General features: G+C 52.1%; 3 protein-coding genes across 3 annotated transcripts; 2 read left to right on the forward strand and 1 right to left on the reverse strand.

Annotated features, from left to right (window-relative positions):
• Positions 1-1,303: 1,303 nt before the first annotated feature.
• BCR38DRAFT_457341 (uncharacterized protein) lies at positions 1,304-2,111 on the forward strand (the record flags this gene model as incomplete). Its single annotated transcript, XM_040862029.1, has 3 exons — positions 1,304-1,378; positions 1,523-1,782; positions 1,856-2,111. 3 exons carry the CDS (start codon positions 1,304-1,306, stop codon positions 2,109-2,111), a joined length of 591 nt encoding a protein of 196 aa, XP_040716242.1.
• Positions 2,112-6,085: 3,974 nt separating this feature from the next.
• On the forward strand, positions 6,086-8,875 carry BCR38DRAFT_431841 (E3 ubiquitin-protein ligase hula). The gene is made up of 4 exons (XM_040860133.1): positions 6,086-6,277; positions 6,337-6,470; positions 6,531-8,544; positions 8,601-8,875. The coding sequence occupies exons 1-4, from the start codon at positions 6,099-6,101 to the stop codon at positions 8,698-8,700; spliced, it is 2,427 nt and encodes an 808-aa protein (XP_040716243.1). The 5' UTR covers positions 6,086-6,098; the 3' UTR covers positions 8,701-8,875.
• Positions 8,876-12,703: 3,828 nt separating this feature from the next.
• BCR38DRAFT_191230 (uncharacterized protein) lies at positions 12,704-16,815 on the reverse strand. Its single transcript, XM_040854007.1, has 6 exons — positions 15,871-16,815; positions 15,781-15,806; positions 15,610-15,714; positions 14,289-15,549; positions 14,094-14,213; positions 12,704-13,958 (listed from the first exon to the last, which is right to left on the reverse strand). Exons 1-6 carry the CDS (start codon positions 16,396-16,398, stop codon positions 12,729-12,731), a joined length of 3,270 nt encoding a protein of 1,089 aa, XP_040716244.1. The 5' UTR covers positions 16,399-16,815; the 3' UTR covers positions 12,704-12,728.
• Positions 16,816-20,520: the final 3,705 nt, after the last annotated feature.

Genomic DNA, 20,520 nt, shown 5'->3' on the forward strand with positions numbered 1-20,520 from the left:
CCGTCAGATGGACAATGCGATACCACAGGATACCTACTTGGATAGATCCCACATAACCACCTCGGCTCAGCCATAAGAATTCCAGTAAGCTCTTATGTTTACCAACAATACTAGCTCTTCAATATCAATATTCGAGCTAGAAAATAGAGCCCTAATATGTGTATTCAAAAAAGGAGAATTGAAACGACCTGCCCGCACGCCCCCTCCCTTCCCGCCGCAAAGCGGTCTCAACGATAGCATGACCTTTAATTTGAAAACATTTGAAATGTTCCTTAACCTGACTTAACTTGGGAGTGGAAGCTGGACAGTGGTTACTATGAACCCCTTGCCTCGGGTTGCGGGCATTGACTGTAACGGTGAACAAACGTATCCAGACCTATTTTCTCATCCTATGTGTTAGTATCGAATGCTTATTCAACGACAGCCCTTCTGCAGCCTTGACACAGGAGCGTTAGGTAGCCTATATTCCTACAAACGGTGTGCTTGCTTCGAGTTGTGCCGATTGTCAGTGGCAGTGAATGTATGCAGCGGTTCTTCCTCTGCGGTTGCCAAATGCCCCAGGCCACGGACATCGCGTAACTGAACTTCCACCCACTTTCTCTCGTGTCCTAATTTGAAAAAAGTTATTAGAGCACATCGTGAACTAATTACTAACCTTTCATACCAAGCTGCGGTCGCTTCATTCTTTTGCACCTAGCGTTTGGGATGGTCATTTTAACCGCGACGCTAGATGTCTTCTGGCTGGCGTACTCTCGGATCATCAGTTGTGCCGATGCCCGCATTCATCACTGCGTTCGGCTACCCGTTGGGGCAGCAGAACACGGACGTCCAGGCCGACGACCCTCGCTGGAATCTTTACAGCACAAATTTGGCCTTGCCGATGTCTCTGGAACGCGACAAATTTTGCCTCTGAGCAAGACTTCCGTGGTAAGTTTGGCTCCTGCCAACCTGGATTCAATGTATCTTTCTTTTAGTGAGATGCACACCCTTTAACTGCTACTTCACCCATTTTAATCTTCTCGTTCCTATCACCCCTGCATCGTCGGACGGCAAGGAGCTCGAGGCAAGTGGGGTTGGTCTTCCACTTTCACTTTCGCTTCACCAGCCCGAGAGCCCCAGCTTGGAACCCCTTCGCCCCAGGCTGTCGCATTGATTCACAGCATTGGAAGTGAATCGCTAACTATCTTTAAAGGTTGTTAACGTGCGCATTGACCTCGAGATCAAGGCGGCGATCAAGACAAAGGAGGCCACCAAGACCAAGCGAGCTATCAAAACCAAGCCAGCCATAAAGACCAAGCGGGCCATGGAGGACGTGAAGAGAGAAGAACCCGAGGTGGTGGCTGAAGAGCGCCCCGTCGCTGAGGATGGAAATGATGAGGTACGTGCAAATGGACATGTCACTCCAAGCTTGACCCTTGACCTCCAGATGGGCTTCCAGGCCTCTCAATGCGAAATCACCCTTCTAAGCGAGGGTGGTACCAATTAGATGTATGCAGCTGACCAAGTTTTTTTGTTGTCGCAGGAAGAGATCACCGCCATGAAGCGCCGCGTTGCTGAGATGGAAGCAGAGGCGGAGAAGCTCCGTGAGATGCAGGCCACTCTGGAGGAGCGCGGCCAGGAAGCCAACAGCGAGGAGCGATCTGACGTGGACAGCCGCAGCATCTTCGTGGGAAATGTCGACTACTCGGCGTCCCCCGAGGAAATCCAGGCCCATTTCCAGGAGTGCGGTTCCATCAACCGCGTCACCATCCTCCTCGACAAGTTTACCGGCACGCCTAAGGGGTAAGTAGATATTGCGCCCAGCTGTCGGACTTTCTGTCGAGAACCAGTGACTAACGGCTCTGCCCATAACTAGTTACGCCTACGTCGAGTTCACGGAGCCCAGCCTTGTCGCGCAGGCCCTCGTACTGAACGACAGCGTCCTGAAGGGCCGAAATATTAAGGTCACCCCCAAGCGAACGAACATTCCTGGCATGACTAGAGGTCGAGGACGTGGTCGTGGAGGCTTCGGCGGAAGAGGTTCTTATGGTGGAAGAGGTGGTTACATCCCTCGTGGCGGATACCGTGGTGGATATCGCGGACGTGGCCGCGGCGGCTACAACCCCTACTAGGAGTCGTCTGCTCCGCCACCTTATCTGCCAGCCCTTGATGAACAGGTCTCTCCGGCTCCTGGATAGGTCAAGGTTCCCCATGGTCCTCGTTCCATGTACGAAAACGGCACGCTTAAACATTGGCGCTAACGGTTTTTCAGTCTTTTCATTGAGATCCCGAGGAAATCAGATGAGCGGCTATTTCAAGCACCAAAGCGCAACATGGACCTCGAGGACCTGGGAAGGTTCGCCATGATTTGTATTACATGTGTGGAGCATGGTCTTATACTCGAGGCGAGGAATGGTGACGACGAAGACGACTTTGTATGGCCATGTTTCACCTTCAGATCAAGTGATCTGATGATTTCCCTCTTCTACATCGTCGCCAACCAATGCCTCAGTAATCGACATACCCTTTTCAGCCATAATAATGAGCAATCTTTCAGTTCCCCTTCATCAAAACAACCTCCTGGTTATCTACACGACTTCCATCCACCCTAGGACACAAGGATTCCGACACACGGCAGGGTCATATGCGGCTCTAAGCCGGGTTATATCGCCCGCTACGATGCTGATCGAGGGCTTTTTGGACTGGAATGCCTAGCAGGAGTAGCAGGAGTGCCAGGAGGACGACTTACATTTGAATGGCGTGCATTTCACGCAATCCGATATGGACTAAATTAGATAGAGAGAATCTGACTGACGTTGACGCGTGGAGACGATCGATATTTACCATGATGAGCTCATCGACACTAGTAATCCCGACGTTGGTGGAGAACCTCCAGGTTGTCAATGTACTCGAGTGTGCGTCCATTGAGCGCGTAGCACGATGATCTCTAGCGACCGTACTTCAGAAGTTCAAGGGTTGCTTGTGCAATGCGATATTGCGGAACTATTCATCAAGTCTGTATGCAAGCTCAATATGCAGACATTCGGCACGTGCATGCGTTCAACACTATTGAGGCGAGTGTGATTCCTCAAACAATGAATGCAACGAATGCCTACTTTCGTTAGGTGATGTATGCATATATCTGTATTTATCGACCATTCGAGCGTAATCTCAAATGTTCACACATCGAGAACCCCCTCAAGAACCCATGCCGTGCAACCGCGCTGCAAGCTGCCAGTTCCGACGGTTGGGGAAGTGATATGCATAAGCGGGTGTGTGGTGTGATGGCCTTGCATTAGAAGCCGACCATAAATAGATATATGGGGGAACCAACCGACTGGATCTGTTCTAGGCCTAAATGGACGAGAACTTCAGAGAACTTTGTCTGCTGAAGTTTGAGCCAATGAGTGATGGTGAATAGGAAGCTAATGAGGTTGGGTTTCGGACATCTGGATATGTCCATGTTTCGGGATGGGGAATGTTGGAGCGAGTTGAGAGAGTAAAGCAGCATTCTGGCTTCGAAGCATTTGCGTGGATTTTGCCATGACTCTCGTGGTCATCCAGTTAGTAAATAGTTGAAATCCGGGCAGAATGAATCTGAATAGCAAGATATGCAGTTAGCGACGCTCGTAACTGGTAGGGAAATGACTTTTCGGGGATTGTATGTAGGCTTGCTGAAAGAGACCGCTTCAATACACATCATCTGAGTTGGACTCTTGATGCCACTATAATAATAATGCTGGCCCAAGACCTCTTCATCTTCGCATGCGCAGGGCGAAGACCTCGCGTTGCAGCAATCTTCTCCGCAACCCCAGAAGGTCATCAAGCTTGTACTTGGATATTGAGGATCCCTATCTGAGACTTTTCCTTGAATTGTTGACTCGGCAACTACCGAAATATTGAATCGCACGGTGGCATGGATTTGGAACCATGCTCCTCCCTGTCGCTTCATCAGAGACTGTGCTTCGCGAGTTTGATGCCAGCTGTGAGAATAATCGGCGCCCCCTGAAATTCCAGCGCGAGGATATAAGCTAGAAGCGCTCCACTCGCCATCCGTTCGTTGTTGCAAAGGTCATCTGCCAACGACTCCCGCACGGCACCGCAAATGCAGTCTCCTCCCATCCAGGTATTGAAGCAAGTGAGGGAAAGAAAAGGATAAGGAACATAAGGCAAGCAAAGTGGGTTTACTTGGGACCCCACCGAAGAGGGGAATCCGAGCAACCCGGCGCAATGGCTCCCTTCAAGACGGGCATCTCGTATGAAATCCAATGCACTCCTCAGGCGGGAGGGCCATTGAGGTGGCATTTTGAGTCTCAGTCGTGCAACATGAAGGAAGGGCTCCGTGGCAGATACGTCAGAACCGTGAAGTACCTAGACACTGTGAGACCAACATCAAAACTTGAGTGGGCAATACCTGGTCAAAACTCACGTTTGTGAGGCTCTTCGTATCCTCGCCTTTCTAACGTTAGTTGGCTTATGGACATTGAGTTTCTTGGATAGATTTCAGGTTTTGTTGGGGTTCATAAGTAGTCCGTCAGGCAAGAAGGTCATCGAATGGGCAAGTGAGCGAGCGATCCCCACGCAAAGCAAAACAAAAGGCAGATCTCATGACAAGGTGGATGGACCTGATCGTGCAGCATTGCCGGTACGGGTAATAAGGGTTATACTCAAATACCAATGCTATGATACGGCACATATTTGAAAACAGTTGCAAACTGCATAAACACCATACATGATAAGTGTGTGTAAGTTTTGGATCATGCCACTAGCCGTGAACTTCCAGGGGGGTTTAGCTCGGCCGGTTGCACCCTGGAAGGTTTGCCCATTGGCTCAATCAGTCTCTCTTTTGGGTGTCCCAAAAATTAAACGAGGTTTCCAGCACGACCTGCAGCCAGTCAAGCCACGACTTGATTCCAGTACTATCTTTTAACCTTTGTTGCGGCAGTCGGATTTGCTATCAGTTGCCCCTCCTCTAACGAACCATCCCAGCAAGCAGCATCCGCCATCGTCAAGATTCCACGAGGAGCTGCTGATCATTAGTCAAGTGTGGGCATAAGCTCAAGTGTGTGCATCCCGCGCCTAGTGTCAAAACTCTGGCAATCGTGCCATCGCGCCATTGCTGATATCACAAATCAAATCAATGTTGCCAAAGAGGGAGGTGTCTTGGACTTGTCTGACCCAACTGGAGGCTTGAGGAAACATTGACAGCTACCTACGTCAAGCGCCGTTGAAGAAGCTCCAGCCTCTTCGTCCGCGCGTCTGGCCTCGGACTTTCTTAGAGGCACTTGCACGTTCGGCAACTGTTTCGGAGGGAGCTCCTTAAAATCCCACCTGCAGCAAATCCTATCTTCTATCGCAGTTCCACAGCTCTGGTCGGACTGGAGGCTTGATTGTCCGTAGTTTTTCTTCCTTTCCATACTTGAATGCGTTCTTTGCCTGACGATTAGGCGCTTTTTCGTGGCACAGCAGCACACGTTTTGGGGGTGATTTGATTTTGTTGTATTTCAAAGCTCTGCGGCAGGAAGAACGGCAGAGAGCGGGGGTTTGAGGCCATCAGTTGCAGTGCTTTGATTGCACAGCCTCAACCTGCCACTGTGTCATGGGTCGAACCTGCTCCATCGTTACCACCCGCCATTCACGTCAACTACAAACAACATCTACGCCGTCATATGCTCAGTGATTTCGCTCGACGGCTTTTCGCCGACCCGCACTGACCGAGCAACATCATCTCTACCAGTATTCTTATTTGTTCGTCGCGCGACCACGCCAAGTCGCCCTTACGTTCACTCCCCAAAATAGAAAACGGGTCGAGTCAAAAGGAACGACGGCCCACGGGAAGGTGTAGGCACACCGTCCATCGTTGATCGCCGTCACGATGACCTCCAACCGCTCGGAAGCGGGTTTGCCATCGTGAGTTCGCTCTCGATCACCACCTTTCTTTCATTTACTGACGATGCTCAACCAACAGGCAGCCCAATCTGCGGATCACGAGTGCGTCTTGTCTTTGCCCCTCTACCCACCACATCTACCGCCATTTCACAACATTTGAACATTGGGGAACCCTCATGCTGACCTGAACTTCGTCGCAGTAATTGCTGCCGATGGGTTGTATAAACGAGATGTCTTTCGTACGTATTTGCACTGAGAAACGGAGAGGAAAACAGCCGACGGACATTAATGCCTCGATGACAGGATTCCCCGACCCATTTGCTGTAGCGACCATCAACGGCGAGCAGACCAAGACGACATCCGTTTCTAAGCGTACCCTCAATCCTTACTGGAACGAGAGCTTCGATTTGTAGGCACAATCCACCGCCTGACAATTCATGACTTGTATACTTACACCATCTCGAACAGCCGAGCAATTGAGGATAGCATTCTGGCCGTACAGGTCTTCGATCAGAAGAAATTCAAGAAGAAGGACCAGGGCTTCCTGGGTGTCATCAACATCCGCATTGGCGACGCTATTGAACTCGCCGACGGTGCCGACGGTTCGTGTGGTCCAAGCAGCTGGTGTCGTGTTTGAATCACTAACATTGTTTGCCCACTAGACCAGATGCTTACCCGAGACCTCAAGAAATCCACAGACAACCTAGTCGTCCACGGCAAGCTCATCATCAACCTCTCCACCAATCTCTCCCAGCCGGCACGAGGGCAGCTGCCTCCCTCGGCATCCTCTAGCAGACCATCCCTGGCCACTCCCCAGGGATCAACGCTCGGACCGGATCGACCCATCGAGCGGCCTACTTCGTCCGGTCCCAATGGACTCACACCAGGAGCATCGGCGAGTATGCCTATGAGGCCCAACAGCATGACTGTGCCAGCGCCTGGGCCAGCGTCAGCGCCAGGGGCGGCGGCGGTGAACGGGAATGGACAGCCAAGAGCGAGCAGCCAGATGAGCCCCTTCGAAGACTCCCAGGGACGTCTACCGGCGGGCTGGGAACGGCGCGAAGACAACTTGGGACGGACGTATTATGTTGATCATAACACTCGCACCACAAGCTGGAACCGCCCGACGCAGGCCGGTGGGGGAAACGATCGCGGCGACAGAGAGGCTGCGACGCAGGTTGAACGACAGCGTCACCAGAACCGAACCTTGCCTGAGGATCGCACAGGGGCCAATTCCCCCTCGCTTCAGCAGCAACAGGCCAACGCTGCTCAGAGTGCTAATGCCGCCACTATGATGCACACTGGCGCTACCAGCCCCGGCACGGGAGAGTTGCCCCCTGGCTGGGAACAGAGATGGACGCCAGAAGGCCGCCCATACTTTGTGGATCACAACACTCGAACCACCACGTGGGTCGATCCTCGCCGACAGCAGTACATCCGGATGTACGGTGGCCACAATAATGCCAACGGGACCATTCAACAGCAGCCAGTATCCCAACTGGGACCCCTGCCTAGTGGTTGGGAAATGCGGCTTACTAACACGGCCCGTGTTTACTTCGTAGACCACAACACCAAGACGACTACATGGGACGATCCGCGCCTGCCATCGTCCTTGGACCAGAATGTGCCGCAATACAAGCGAGACTTTAGGAGGAAGCTGATATACTTCCGGTCTCAGCCTGCTATGCGAATCTTGTCTGGTCAGTGCCATATCAAGGTGCGCCGATCCCACATTTTCGAGGACTCCTTTGCCGAAATCTCGCGGCAATCTGCTACGGATCTGAAGAAGCGCCTGATGATAAAGTTTGATGGTGAAGACGGTCTGGACTACGGTGGTCTTTCCAGAGAGTTCTTCTTCCTCCTGTCCCACGAGATGTTCAACCCCTTCTACTGCCTTTTCGAGTACTCCGCTCACGACAACTACACCCTGCAAATCAACCCCCATTCCGGTATCAACCCCGAGCATCTGAACTACTTCAAATTTATAGGCCGCGTCGTCGGCCTTGCCATTTTCCACCGACGCTTCCTTGACGCCTTCTTCATTGGTGCCCTATACAAGATGATCCTGGGTAAGGCGGTGCAGTTGGCCGACATGGAGGGTGTTGACGCGGACTTCCACCGCAGCTTGCAGTGGATGCTCGACAACGATATTTCTGGTGGTATCCTCGAGCAAACCTTCTCTACGGAGGACGAGAGATTCGGTGTTATGACGGTGGAAGATTTGAAGCCTGGTGGTCGCGACATTGAGGTTACGAACGAGAACAAAAAAGAGTACGTGGATTTGATGGTCAAGTGGCGCATCGAGAAGCGTATCGCAGAGCAGTTCCAGGCGTTCAAGGATGGCTTCCACGAGCTAATCCCCCACGATCTGATCAACGTCTTTGATGAGCGTGAGCTCGAGTTGCTGATTGGAGGTATCGCCGAGATCGACGTCGACGACTGGAAGAAGCACACCGATTACCGTGGATATACTGAGAGCGACGAGGTTATTCAGTTCTTCTGGCAGACAGTACGCACCTGGGATGGCGAGCAGAAGAGCAGGTTACTGCAATTTACCACGGGTACCTCACGTATTCCGGTCAATGGTTTCAAGGATTTGCAAGGAAGTGATGGCCCGAGAAGATTTACGATCGAGAAGGCCGGCGAACTTGGCAATTTGCCCAAGGCTCACACTTGGTAAGTTGATACCCCTTTCATTTCTGAAGACGTGAAGCTAATAACGATGTCACTAGTTTCAACCGTCTAGACCTACCACCGTACAAGACTCTGGAAGCATTGCAGCAGAAAATGACTATTGCAGTAGAGGAAACCATGGGTTTCGGCCAGGAGTAGCGAGGTTGCGATGTCGTAGCATTCCCTTACTTTGTTGGCGGAACCCATCGTGGCCCGCTCTTGTATATAGACAGATCATTGCTCATTGTTGCGCGAGCAAAATGTGGACGGATACCGCATCTTTCCTTGTTTGTTTGTTTGTTTGTTGGTTTCGGTTTTTTTTTTTTTCTTCAACTTAAGGTCCTTACCGAACGTCTCGGTTCACGACTAATACCATCTACGCACGGCCACCTTTGGACTGGGGCTTCTGTAAAATGAACAACGTCCAGTCTATAGTAGCGTCCACCAAGGCAACGGGACGGGGGATGATAACGGAGGGATGAGCACAAGCCAGGTTGGAACGAGCGGCTCGATGACGATTGGGCAAGGGAGGAGGGCCGTGCGGATTTGATTCGTTTCGGAATTGGACTCAGAGGCAATGTTGACATTATCTTCCTGGAGAGGGGGGGCCAGGGCAGGGCGGACGGGCATCACTTCATTCATTTATACGTGTACATGATCGAGACGAGAACGAGTTCAGTTCTTTGTACGCGACACAGCACAGTACCAACACCAGCACAGCAGTACATGCAGGCTCTTCTTCCTTCCCTTCAACTCGCGGTGCGGCAAGGGATTTTCGGAAAGCAAAGAAACTGAAAGGCAAGGAAAGTAAAGTAAAGCGCGGCTTGGTTTTCCAAGGCTTAATCATTGGGAATAAGCTAAATGGATGAAGAGATTAACCGACCATACCCAGACTTTCAAGCTGAATTGATGAAGATGTGGGAGAATGATTTTGTTATGAGTGTTGTCTGAGAAAACCGATGAGATCGTTGATTGATTGAGATGACTCGAAATTGGTTTGCAACGATACTCTGAGGGACCGAGGGATGACGTGGTGCTGAGCATGACCTATTCCTGCATGATGGATGTTGAGCACTGCGCTGTCCCCTATCTATACGAGCCTTGCTAATTTGCGGTTCAGGATATTCGGGAACCAAACAAAGCCAACCTGTGGTCGATGTCAAAGCCAGCCACGTAGCTGTCTCGGAATGAAGCATTTTAACTGCATCCTCTGTCATGCCGTCGCCTACCTGCCTTCTTGACTTTAGTTCCCCTGGGGTCTTCTCGTATTTGCTACGGGACCCAGGCAAACGCATATCGAGTACTTAGCTGCGAGCAATAACAGTCCTTTTCAAGCTGTCGCGGCTTAGCCAACTCCGTTAGCCCATTTGTTTTCGCACACGAAGTGCGTTTTTGTCTGCGTGAACGGCAGCCAGATGAAACTGACGAGGCCGATTTTCCGCAGAGTTTGAGCTTTTTCAGATTCTTTCTTTTCTTGTCTTTATTGACTTGACACTGCATCTCATCTGCAATATGTTTTAGTTCGACAATGTTACCTACCTCGTTTTTCCTTCCCTCATGTCTGGAATTACATGATCTGCGTCGATTTTCATGTTTCTCTCGCCCAAACCCTGCTTCAGCTGCTTGGCTATGGGTGAATTAGAGACTGGGTACGCCGTATATTTTGCCCAAAAGCAACCTTACCACGTACTGACTCTTAGTTGCCTACTTCGTACTTCGCTTTTGCTCCGAGCTCCACTTCGGTTGTAGGTACGCATTACCCGCCCTTGAACCTCCGGCAATGGACCAAGTTGGACTCTACAATACCGAGCCGAGGCCACTCGTCGCCAAAATGCACCCAGTACGCATACATTGTGTGTCCATCGATCCCCATGTGTTCCGGCACTCCCGCTTCACGGCCACGGAACAAGTCCGACAGCGCATCCTGGATCATCGTGCGGCGCCCGCTTCGCAAAACGACACCAAACCGCCCGACATTCCTCGGCTTCGCGCCACTACCCATCTTGATGCAGGGCCATTCACATAACAAGCGCGATGTGGAAGGCGTTCAGTCCCTGTCGCTGTCGTGCAGGCTGGAAACGCACTCATTCGCGAGCGATTCTCGCTTCGCATACGACGAGAACGTTATTAGTCTTCAGGAGCCGGCGGGAGCATTATCTTCAGGTGTATGAGTGCAAATCAGAGATTCTATATTGTCCCCGCTGCGAGTGCAGCACGTACTGCAGCCCCGGCCAGACCATATTTTGGCTGGTGTTGGACCGGCGCTCCCGACCGCTCGCCGCCTATACCACAGCGGACGTCGAAGCGTTAGTGATGAGCCTCGCCAGGTAGCTGAACTAGGAAGGGCCTGTTACGGGGCAGGCTCATATACACCAGTGAGCTCGCATTGAGGCTTCTGGTCTTGCTGGGTCAATAAGGTTATGAGCGTGATGGCTAAGTCGGGTAATATGGGACATAACTTGAGGGGAGGGGAGGCGCATGTGCCTGCTATAGAATGTGCGGTTGGACCTCTAGATGACCTGGCGTAAGGATGACAGAAAGGCCGAAACTGCCGGTTCATGAGCCTGTGATACCTCAGGATGCGCGGGATGAATCGAGAGCGGTTGGGTGTTGATTGCAGGTGGTAGGGTTAATGTTCCTAAATCAAAACCAGCCTCTCTAAAAGATCTCCTGTAATTATGTAAGATTAGCTTTGGGGATACGTGGGCTACGCGTCTGAGGCTTCGAGATGTATCCCAGTAGTCACTTGGGGTCGGGTTGGTGACCTTGGGATTTCCACTTCGAACCCATGTCTTCATTCTGAAAAGTGCCAATGTACGACAGCATTCGATGAACCCTCGTGATTATCCGAGGGAAAGTATTTTCAACGTCTCCCTTTTCTTGTGTGGTCAGTCAGAATGCTGTTCAGGATCGATCAGGAATACGGACAATTAGAAAACAGATACTATTTCCACAACGTGGTTTATCACTGCGTCGCGCGCTTTTTAGACTTTTCCAACCCTTGAACTTGAACACTTATTGACGTCTATAGATAGAAGATCGCTAAGTAGAGAGACGGTTAGAGTACTAGACTAGTTATATAGGTTTACATGGTAGAAGGGAGATACCACTGTCGTAGTCGGAGGAAGACCTTTACCTTACTTCCCGAATAGTAGGAGGGCTAGGAAGCCTACGAGACCTGAATAACTGACGACGAACGAAGCACTAGGGGACCCTTATGATCTCAAGTAGATAAGCGAGTAGCGACAAGGTCAGTAGGCTCCTGGGTAGGGTTGTCCTGTCTCACAAGCTCAAGGCTCAAGGTAAATACACACGGGTTAGGAAAGGAAATCAATCCCAACGGGTAACAGAATGATGAACTTATTCAAATAGAAAGGAACATATGATTCTATTGAGACATCAACATGGTTTATTCTGTTAACATACCACCTTTTCCCTCGACTCACTCGGAACAAAAACCAAGAACAAAAATACAAAATAAAGGAGAAAAAAAAACACCTCCAACGCCCTTGCTCGCTCGCTTGGCTATGGATGCGCAAGTGCATAACCAATGATGGTGATGTTCGCTGCTGGTAAACCGCCACCCACACTCCATCACACCCATCCATATGCTTTGTCTTTGTGTCTGATCGTCTACGCAACCCATGCTTGGAGAAGAGATTGACAAAAGAAACAAAATAGAAATTAATAGAAATAAGGGAAAAGGAAAAACCCGCAATCATGATGTATCTAATAGTACAAGTGTATCCGCCGCCCCCCTTTCATGCGGCTGTATCTGTCTATACATGATGTTGTTGTTGTTGTTGTTGGTCGTAAATGCCGTACATCGAAAGAAAAGAGAATGCGCCAAAAGGGAAAACAAGGAAGGGAAGGAATTCTTGCTGTGAGAAGACGACTCAAAGGGAATAGACGATGTAAGGGAATGAAGACGAAAAAAAACACGTGAGAATCATGATGAGAAAGGGAGAAACAAAGAGAAAATCTCCTCCCGCAGCTCTTTCTCGCCCCGCTTTGATTTCCTTCCTCCCTCCCAATGATCGATCGATGATGAAGATGTTGAAAGCCGGTAGCCATATGCCAAAGGAAACAAAGAACCATACCGCAAAAATAAAAACAACAATACTAAGAACAGAATAAAGGAATAATTTCCGCCAGAGAAAGAGAAAAAATCAAAATCAAAACCACTTCTAATTGACCCCAGCTTCCAAATTGCGCAAGACACCCAGGGCATCGACGAGAAGCGACTTCCTGCCGCCGCCGCCGACAGCCTCGAACTCGAGGCGGCGCTTGACAAGGGTGATGACGCTGTTAATTTCATCGCGACTGCCGCGCACGTTGGGGTTGAGGATGTCTTCGATGCGCAGGTCGGCCACCGTGCGTAGCCATTCGAGGGCCTCGGCCTCGCTCCGCCGCTGCTTCGCATTGCTATGGTTCCCAGTCGTTTTCTTGTTAGTATTATCACCACCAGTAGAAGCAGAAGCAGGAGCAGAAGCCGAGGATGAATTGTTGTTGTTCCGAGTGGTGTAGTGCGACAGGGCCCAGCAGATGAGAGCGCTGACGTACATGGCCCAATAATCGGAAATGTTGGTTGTGTTCCACCCGTGGTTTGGCTGTTCGTCGGTGAAAACGGCAGACGAGGAGGGCTCGCCCTGAGCGGCCACCATGGGAATTGTGTAATTAACATTAGCCGTAGTATCTAGGAAGGCCACAAGGGCCCTCGCGGCGTATCGGGCGGCGACGGCAGCGTGGAGACCGCTGCTCCACTGCTTGAGCCGCCTCTGGTGCTGCTGAAATTTCTTGGCGGGCAGCACCTTTAGCGTGAAGATCCACGACTCGCCCGAGATGGCCAGCAGGTCGTGTAAGGGGGTGTAATGGAGGGCTAGATACGTGTTGGCGATGGGCGATCCGGGGAATAAAGTGGCAATGCGGTCCGACGCAGTTAGGTCTGGGTCGTTGGAAACTTCTAGGGCCGAAGGGATGCTTCGTTTGGGCAGGCGCAGTACCTCCGAGGCCAGAAACACGGCACGGTCCAGAGGTGGAGCTGAGTTGATCCTATCGATGGTGATGGTCTCTTCTGGGAGCATGACCGGTTCCAGACTGTGCGATCCGGCAGACAAGAGAGCCTCCCAGGCTTCAGGGGAAGGGGCAGCCCAGAGCTCCTCGCTGGCTCTGGTCAGTGGTATAGGTGGGCACGGGCTTCTGAAAGAGTGCATTAAAGGTTGTTCATGATACATGGATGTGTGCACATCCAGGACAAACGAGGCGGCCAGAAGTCGGCGACGCGATTCGGCCTCAATCCATTCGTTCCATCGCGATTTGGTAGTTGTTCTTCGGGGTGTAGATCCAAAGGGGTTAGTGGGGATGGTCGTAGTCGGAGTAGTAGTAGTAGCATCACCGGGGTTGGGAGGGTTGGCGACCTGTTGGGGAAATGTTGAGTACGGGTGCCATTGGTAGCTTGGAGTAGACAAAACAAGACTAAAGAGAGAATAATCCTGAAATAAAGAGTATGGTTCGAAATCAAAAGCAGCAGTAGGAGAAGTAGGGGCACTCACTCTCGCGTATATCGACTGGAAGGGCTGAGACGGTCGGGTCGAGGCTTCCTTCCCTCGGAACCGGGCAAAGAACTCGCACAGGAGGATCGCTTGCATGATCTGGACGTTCCATTGCGGCGACTGGAGATGTGGCTAGTGAGCACCGGGTTGAAAAGACATCAGGGGTTCAAGGGGTTCAAGGGGTTCACAACTTACACGTTTGGCTTCTTGCGAAGCAAACTCATGCAGCTCGGTACCTTTGTTGCGGTCCTCCTCTCCATCGAGAAACTGCGTGGCCATGGCAGCCATAGCACAACGCAGCACCTCGGTGGGTGCTGTCCCAAAGCTCCAGCGGTGGATTAAGGGGAAGAGAGTGTCAAAGCGCCTCCAGTATACGTCGATTAAGTCGGGGATGGCGTTACGGACAGGGCGGCGCAGGCTGTGGGCCGTCAGGAACGACGCATTGGACAGGGTGCCCATCAACACCGCCGAGTCCTTGTAACGGCCTACCATTGCGGTCGTGTCCGGTAGCGCGGGAGCGAGGGAGACTAAAGTTTCAGCCGATTGAACGGACGAGGAGGCGGTCGGTGGGGTCGGACTACGAACTAAATTGTACGCATCGTGGCGGGGGTGAGACGAATGGTCAAGAAGCGCGTTTTCTTCGGAGAAAGACAAGGGCATGTCTAAAATGGGGTTGAAGCCTGATTTGTGCATCGTCGGGGAGAAGGCGTTAACCATGAAAGGGGTGGCCGAGGTCAAGCCCTCGAGTCCGGTACCGGGGTTCTGCAAGTCCTGCGAAGCTCCTGACTGCTGGTGGTAGGTTGTCACGAGGCTGGTGCCGGGCCAGTCGGACGTAGGTGAGTTGAAGCTGCGGACCCAGCTTCTGCCGTGGCTCACCTCGGATGGGGTGGAGAAGTTGCTGTCAGACGAGGCCCAGGGGGATATCTCGTGAGCCGCAAGGAGACCTGGTGGATTGCTGTCAGGTATAGTCAAGCTAGGTAGATGTGGCTGCAGTCCCCCGGTAACTACATAGTGTGGGAACGAAGATGACGTGCGTGGTGATTGGAAGCCTAAGCTGTAGTTTCCCGCCGTGGGCGAGTTGTCCAGGCTGGGAGGCTGGTTGCTGATGAGCGGGATCTGCGACTGCGTCGACAAAGTGTAGTTTCCCTGCGACGGACCGCTCGATGCCAACTGGTAGCTGTCACCCCGGCCCTGTGGCTGCGGAGGCGACATAGGCGTTGAGCCGCCGCTGCCCTGCATGCCCATGGGCGGGTATGTCGTCGAGCCGCCGCCGTAGCCCGGGTTCATTTCTGACGACGGCCCTGACACAGAACCACGCGAAGTAATGCTCCCGCCCATCGACGAGGGAACATGCTGAATGTACTTCGTCCTCGGGACACTTCCGTCGTCCGTCGACGTCACCGACGTCCGCCGGCTGCCACTCCCAACCGATGAAGTTTTCTCCCCCTCTTGTTCACTAGTACTTCGTCAGCACCACTACTCAAAGGCATCGGTATGATGTTTGGCAATCACTGACTGTCTAGCTGCGTGACGAGCAAGTAAGTCAGCGCGGTGGAAAGCACGGCCGCAGCCAGGATAGGTGCACGGAAAGCCAGGCGTTTGGTGACTCAATTGGTGGCGCCTAATTGTTTTGGTTTAGCAAAAGTCACGTCGTGGCCGGCGGCCAAGTATGCGTAGCCCCTCTTACCTGAGATGCTCTGCTCTTGTAAATGTCTATAGTCCCGATTAGCCACACCCACATCCCATGACGACAACACTTCCCCCGGCCAAGACCCACCTTGGGTGGTCTACATGTTTCACATGTATGGACCGGCACACCCTTCTTTGCTCTACTCACGCGACCAGTAATTGGGGTGAGCTTGATGGGGAGTTCCCCGCCGGACGGGCTGCCTATGGGGCGCATGGGCGTATTTGACGACGAGCCCGACCCGCCGTGGCCTCCATATCCAGGATCCATCTCTTCGGTGCTAGTGTTGCTTGGCTGGCGATCAGGTGCCGGCCGAGCTGTCGAGGCCGTCGATGACGGTGATGTTGGTTTTGTTGTTGTTGTTGTTGTTGCTGCTGCTGATGATGATGTCGTTCCTGCTGAAGACTTGAATTGGCGCCCTGAATGCCCGCACCGTTTACTTGTGGTGGCTGGCGTTGGTCTGTTGTCGTCGCTATGGTCTCCAGGATTCCCACGTTCTGAGGCTGAAGCGTCTTGACCTCGATTTGCACCGGGTGGCAGAGGCGCAACATCCCTTTTATTCACAAGGGAGGTGGGTTCGCCATCGTTCATATCCATGATGAACTTAAGATCCGCCATGATGGACGAGGCTCAAAATGGGACCCAGACAGACAAAACAAAGTTAGTAATCGGCACAGCCGCCCTGCTGAAAGCGACCCCCCGATATGAATAGAGGTAGGATGTATGGAAATAACCATGAAGAAGGGTAAGCCTGATGGCGACAAGGGGTGTTGCTGTAGGAGAAAGGGCGAAAGAAACCTCTCAGCCTTCCAACACGTTTGGATGGAGCCCGTCGAGTACTATGCTTTGGGTAGTAGCGTCTCCAGCCCACGTTGAACCACAGATGACGGCCAGAGGCTGAGCTTCATTGCTATATTGAGATGAGTAGATAGAAGAGATACAGAACTGAGGTCAAGAAACTTTTTCTCCCACATGGCTGGGCTGGGCAGAACCTACAGGCCGTCTATGTCGTTAGCCCCTGTCCGTCAGCTCGAGCATGGATTACTGTTGGACCAAAGCAAATGCAAGGTACTCCTTCAAGAGTGGCTCATGCTATTTACGGAGGTACAGATACACCACGCACTGGCGTGTTCTATCCCTTCGGCCTCACGTCGTCTATTTGCTCCCACACACCTCCCTGCCGCCATAGTTCGGTGGAGAGAGGTTGCGATATTCTCAAAGCATTATGCAGTGTGTCGTCGCATAGAGATTTCGGCAACGAGAACAATGGTCCATCTCAGGCTGGACGACCTGGGGTCACTAGATTTGCACACAGGGCAAGTCCCGCCAGTGAGCACCCAATAGACCGGGTCATTGGAATGTCATCATTAGAAAGAGGAGAACCACGAGCACAAGAAACCCTGATGCGGTGGAGCGCAGAAAGAAATTCAGTAAATGCAGAGACGATCGCCGGCAACGGCAACTCTGCCGCCATACGTGCCGCGACCTTACCTCGAATGAACGAAATCAGGAGCGCAATGGAGGAAAGGACATCCACCTCACCGGCGCCGTCGCGGCGCCCCGCAACATTGACTGACTTGCTGCTGGTGGTCTTGCGGGTTGCGACTGTGTACTGGAGAACCCTTCTTGACCATTGTCAAGCAGACGGCCGGTGAATTGGCAAGTTAGAATTGAAAGGTACTAATCTGGCAGGCAATGGAGGCGCAGCTAAAAGTAGCGCGTGCGCATGCAGGTGGGCTCATGGCCAGCTTATTGCCGGGCTTGCACCGCCAGCCAGCAAGTCACAGTTGCAGGGTAACACCAGACGGCAGGCTGACGTTTCTTGAAGAAGGCCTAAAGTGGCTGAAATGGGTTGAAATAACTTTTTGCAGGAGGTTCAGAGTTGTCGAGCAACGGATTGCCAGCAACGAGTGATGGCTTCGTCGTAGTTGGCGCGTAAAAGGCCATGCCTTGCACAATCGTGAATGGGGGATCTGAACATAGACGCAATAGAAGTAAGTGGGTAAGCCGAAGCAGGAAAAGGGAGGTAGGAGAAATAATAACGCGGACCAGCGTGTTTCCGAGCAAAAGATAGCTCCTGACTCCCTACTCCGCACACTCTTCTCGATGTGCTGGATAGGGGGAAACAAGTTTGAGAAGCGTTGCTGGGGCGTAGCGTGATTACTTGCGGCACCTGGGTCCCGATGCTGGCCAGTCGGTGTTTCTTCAATGTGGACGTCCCACATCGATTGGCCCGATGACTGCCTCGCAGATGAAATGGATGAAAAAGAGAGGCCAGTAACGCTTCCTCCCGTAGATCCCGTCGTTGCTCAGACCTTGATAATGGTACTTCTCTAGCATCTCCCAGCAGGGCGAGCCAAGAGACGAACGAACCACACAGCGCACCCTACGAAGCCCGGCCCGCAGTGAAGGTCCAGGGGACCCATGCTGGTTCAAATCCTTCAGGTCGATTTGGCGGGTCTCACCACCGTTGGAACGGTACATAGCGCAATCTTTGGCGACTTGGACGAGCCAGAAGGGCGGGGTGCAAATGTCACACAGAGGGGCTTAGACGCGCCTGAGAGTCACCATTGGCCAAGTGTCGCCGGCCAACCGACTGCCCTAACGTACCAGCGATCCTATTTTTAACAATCAATATTCGGGTGCAAGTGAGGTCATTGGCGCTAACCTCGGACGACGTTGACCTTCTCTATTCCCGCAAGTTGAATTCGCCAACCTCATCATCTGCGTTGCTGATAACATGACGTTCAGGATCAGATAAGATATTCTCGTGTCTCGCGTCTATTCAGGGGAACAAGGTTTAAAGCAAGCCGCGGCGGCCGTTTTGACGCCATCTGGCGCGGTTCCGAGACGTATCAATCTTGGGGTCCAAAAGGTCCCAAGCGTGAAGATAAAGTTCCATCCCTTGGGCAGCTCGTGGCATCCTCGTCTGGGGGGCCGCAAGTGGGCGATGCTGATCAGATGTCATGCATGATTCGGGCGGCAGTCGGCGCTGGACTCTTTTGACCCGTTGGATCGATTAGCAGAAATCGGCAGTTCGAGAAATCGCCAGTCCTACAAGTCGTAGTACCAATGCCAAAGTAGCAGTGGAAAAGTCGTCATCGATGGCCCAATCCTTCCTTACAATTGCTACGGAAATGTGAGTGAATAGCACATGCGTAAATTGAGAGAGAGATCCGCGGCATGCTCTACGAAGTGACGCGGATCCATGGTCTTTCCATTGCAGGCGACAAGGTGCATTCCTTTTCTTACTGGGATATCATGTCAGCACAATCGGCAAGTGCTCGTCCCGTCCATCTGTCCGTCACTTCGGCTGAAGTTCGCGCCGCCATGAGACACTCATGACATATGCCCTGGCGTATGGCCATTTCCCAATACTTCGCTCGCATGCGTGGAACTCTGAGAGGGGAAATCCGCCAAGTGTTTCCGTCCGAATTGGGGAAAGGCCTTCCACACTATCAATTGTGTGCATACAGCTATCTTGAATGCACCGCAGTTGCAAAGTCAGCGCTTAGATTTATTTTTAGTCTCGATTTGGCAACTCTTCGCAAGGCTATGATCAAATCGGGTTGAAAGAATCGCTCATACATCGCTGTACCTGTCAGCAATTCTTCCATCAATCCTACTCCGTGCTCTGGAAGTCGTGTCATGTCAGATAGCATTTCTTTAGCGATACACCCGCCAGTGCCAACCACATACAGTGACACAAGTTCTTGGCGTTTCCACAAGCTCGAGGTGAGTGCTACCTTGACCGACCTAGTACAAGGCTACGCCTCGGGTGATTGTCTGGGATGTGGCATTTCATGCACGTTGGTTTTTGGGCGCGGCTATCGAGGCGGCTCTTATTTTAACACCATATGGACGGCTATGTCAGCGTGTGCCAGTCTGGGATCTTGTGAACAGATAGTGCTTGCCCGATTGTAACCTGGTAGTAACCTGGGGTCCAAACCCCATGGTTCACGCGACCGGTGCAGATTGAGTCTCACGTTGCCGCTGCCGAACCCGCTTCCGCCTCATCGATTGCATGGCAGGCTTAGGCGAACCGAGTCCTTGGAGTATCGATCTGACGGGAACGCAGTTGGTGGTTCGTTGGCCCACGTGCCAGTGCCTTGTACCTGGCGTCCAAGGTTATCTGTGTGCTGATACTAACCGCCGGCAACTCAGCCTCCTGCACTCAAGGAAGACGTGGGTTGGTCTGCACCTTTTCTCTGCACGTTGCATATCTTTCGGTCCGATATGTATGTACGGTGTTATAGACCTCGTATTATGCTTTCTGCGTCTCTGTCATCTCCCGGCATGGAGCTGGCTATGCTCGCGCGTTGAAGTTTGCTTACCACCTATAACAATGAATTCCTCACGGACTCTTGTGCCTCTTGCACGCAGAACCTCCCAATGAGGAGACTATTTGTGTCCATTGATTTGTATTTATCGTGCACCGATTGTGGCGAAGCTTCGTACGACCAAAAAGAAATGATGTTTCCCTCAAGCAGCTTGGGGAAGAATCGGTCCTCAGGACTGAATTCCTGGGTCCTACTCTTTCAATGTACTAAATCGGCAACGATGGAGAGTTATCCGACCGGAGTAGAAAATCGAGCGTTATTCCTGCGCCTCAATCAGACGATCCGAATGCCCGAATCCTTCACAGATGACGGAGCGGTTGTGGCGGTAGCCCCTTGTAGGGACGAGGTCTGCAGCATACAATCAAGGAGCGAGTCGACCAGGTACCATTTGCCAAATCCA

Source organism: Pseudomassariella vexata, assembly GCF_002105095.1.
Source record: "Pseudomassariella vexata strain CBS 129021 chromosome Unknown BCR38scaffold_6, whole genome shotgun sequence".
Lineage (NCBI taxonomy): Eukaryota > Fungi > Ascomycota > Sordariomycetes > Amphisphaeriales > Pseudomassariaceae > Pseudomassariella > Pseudomassariella vexata.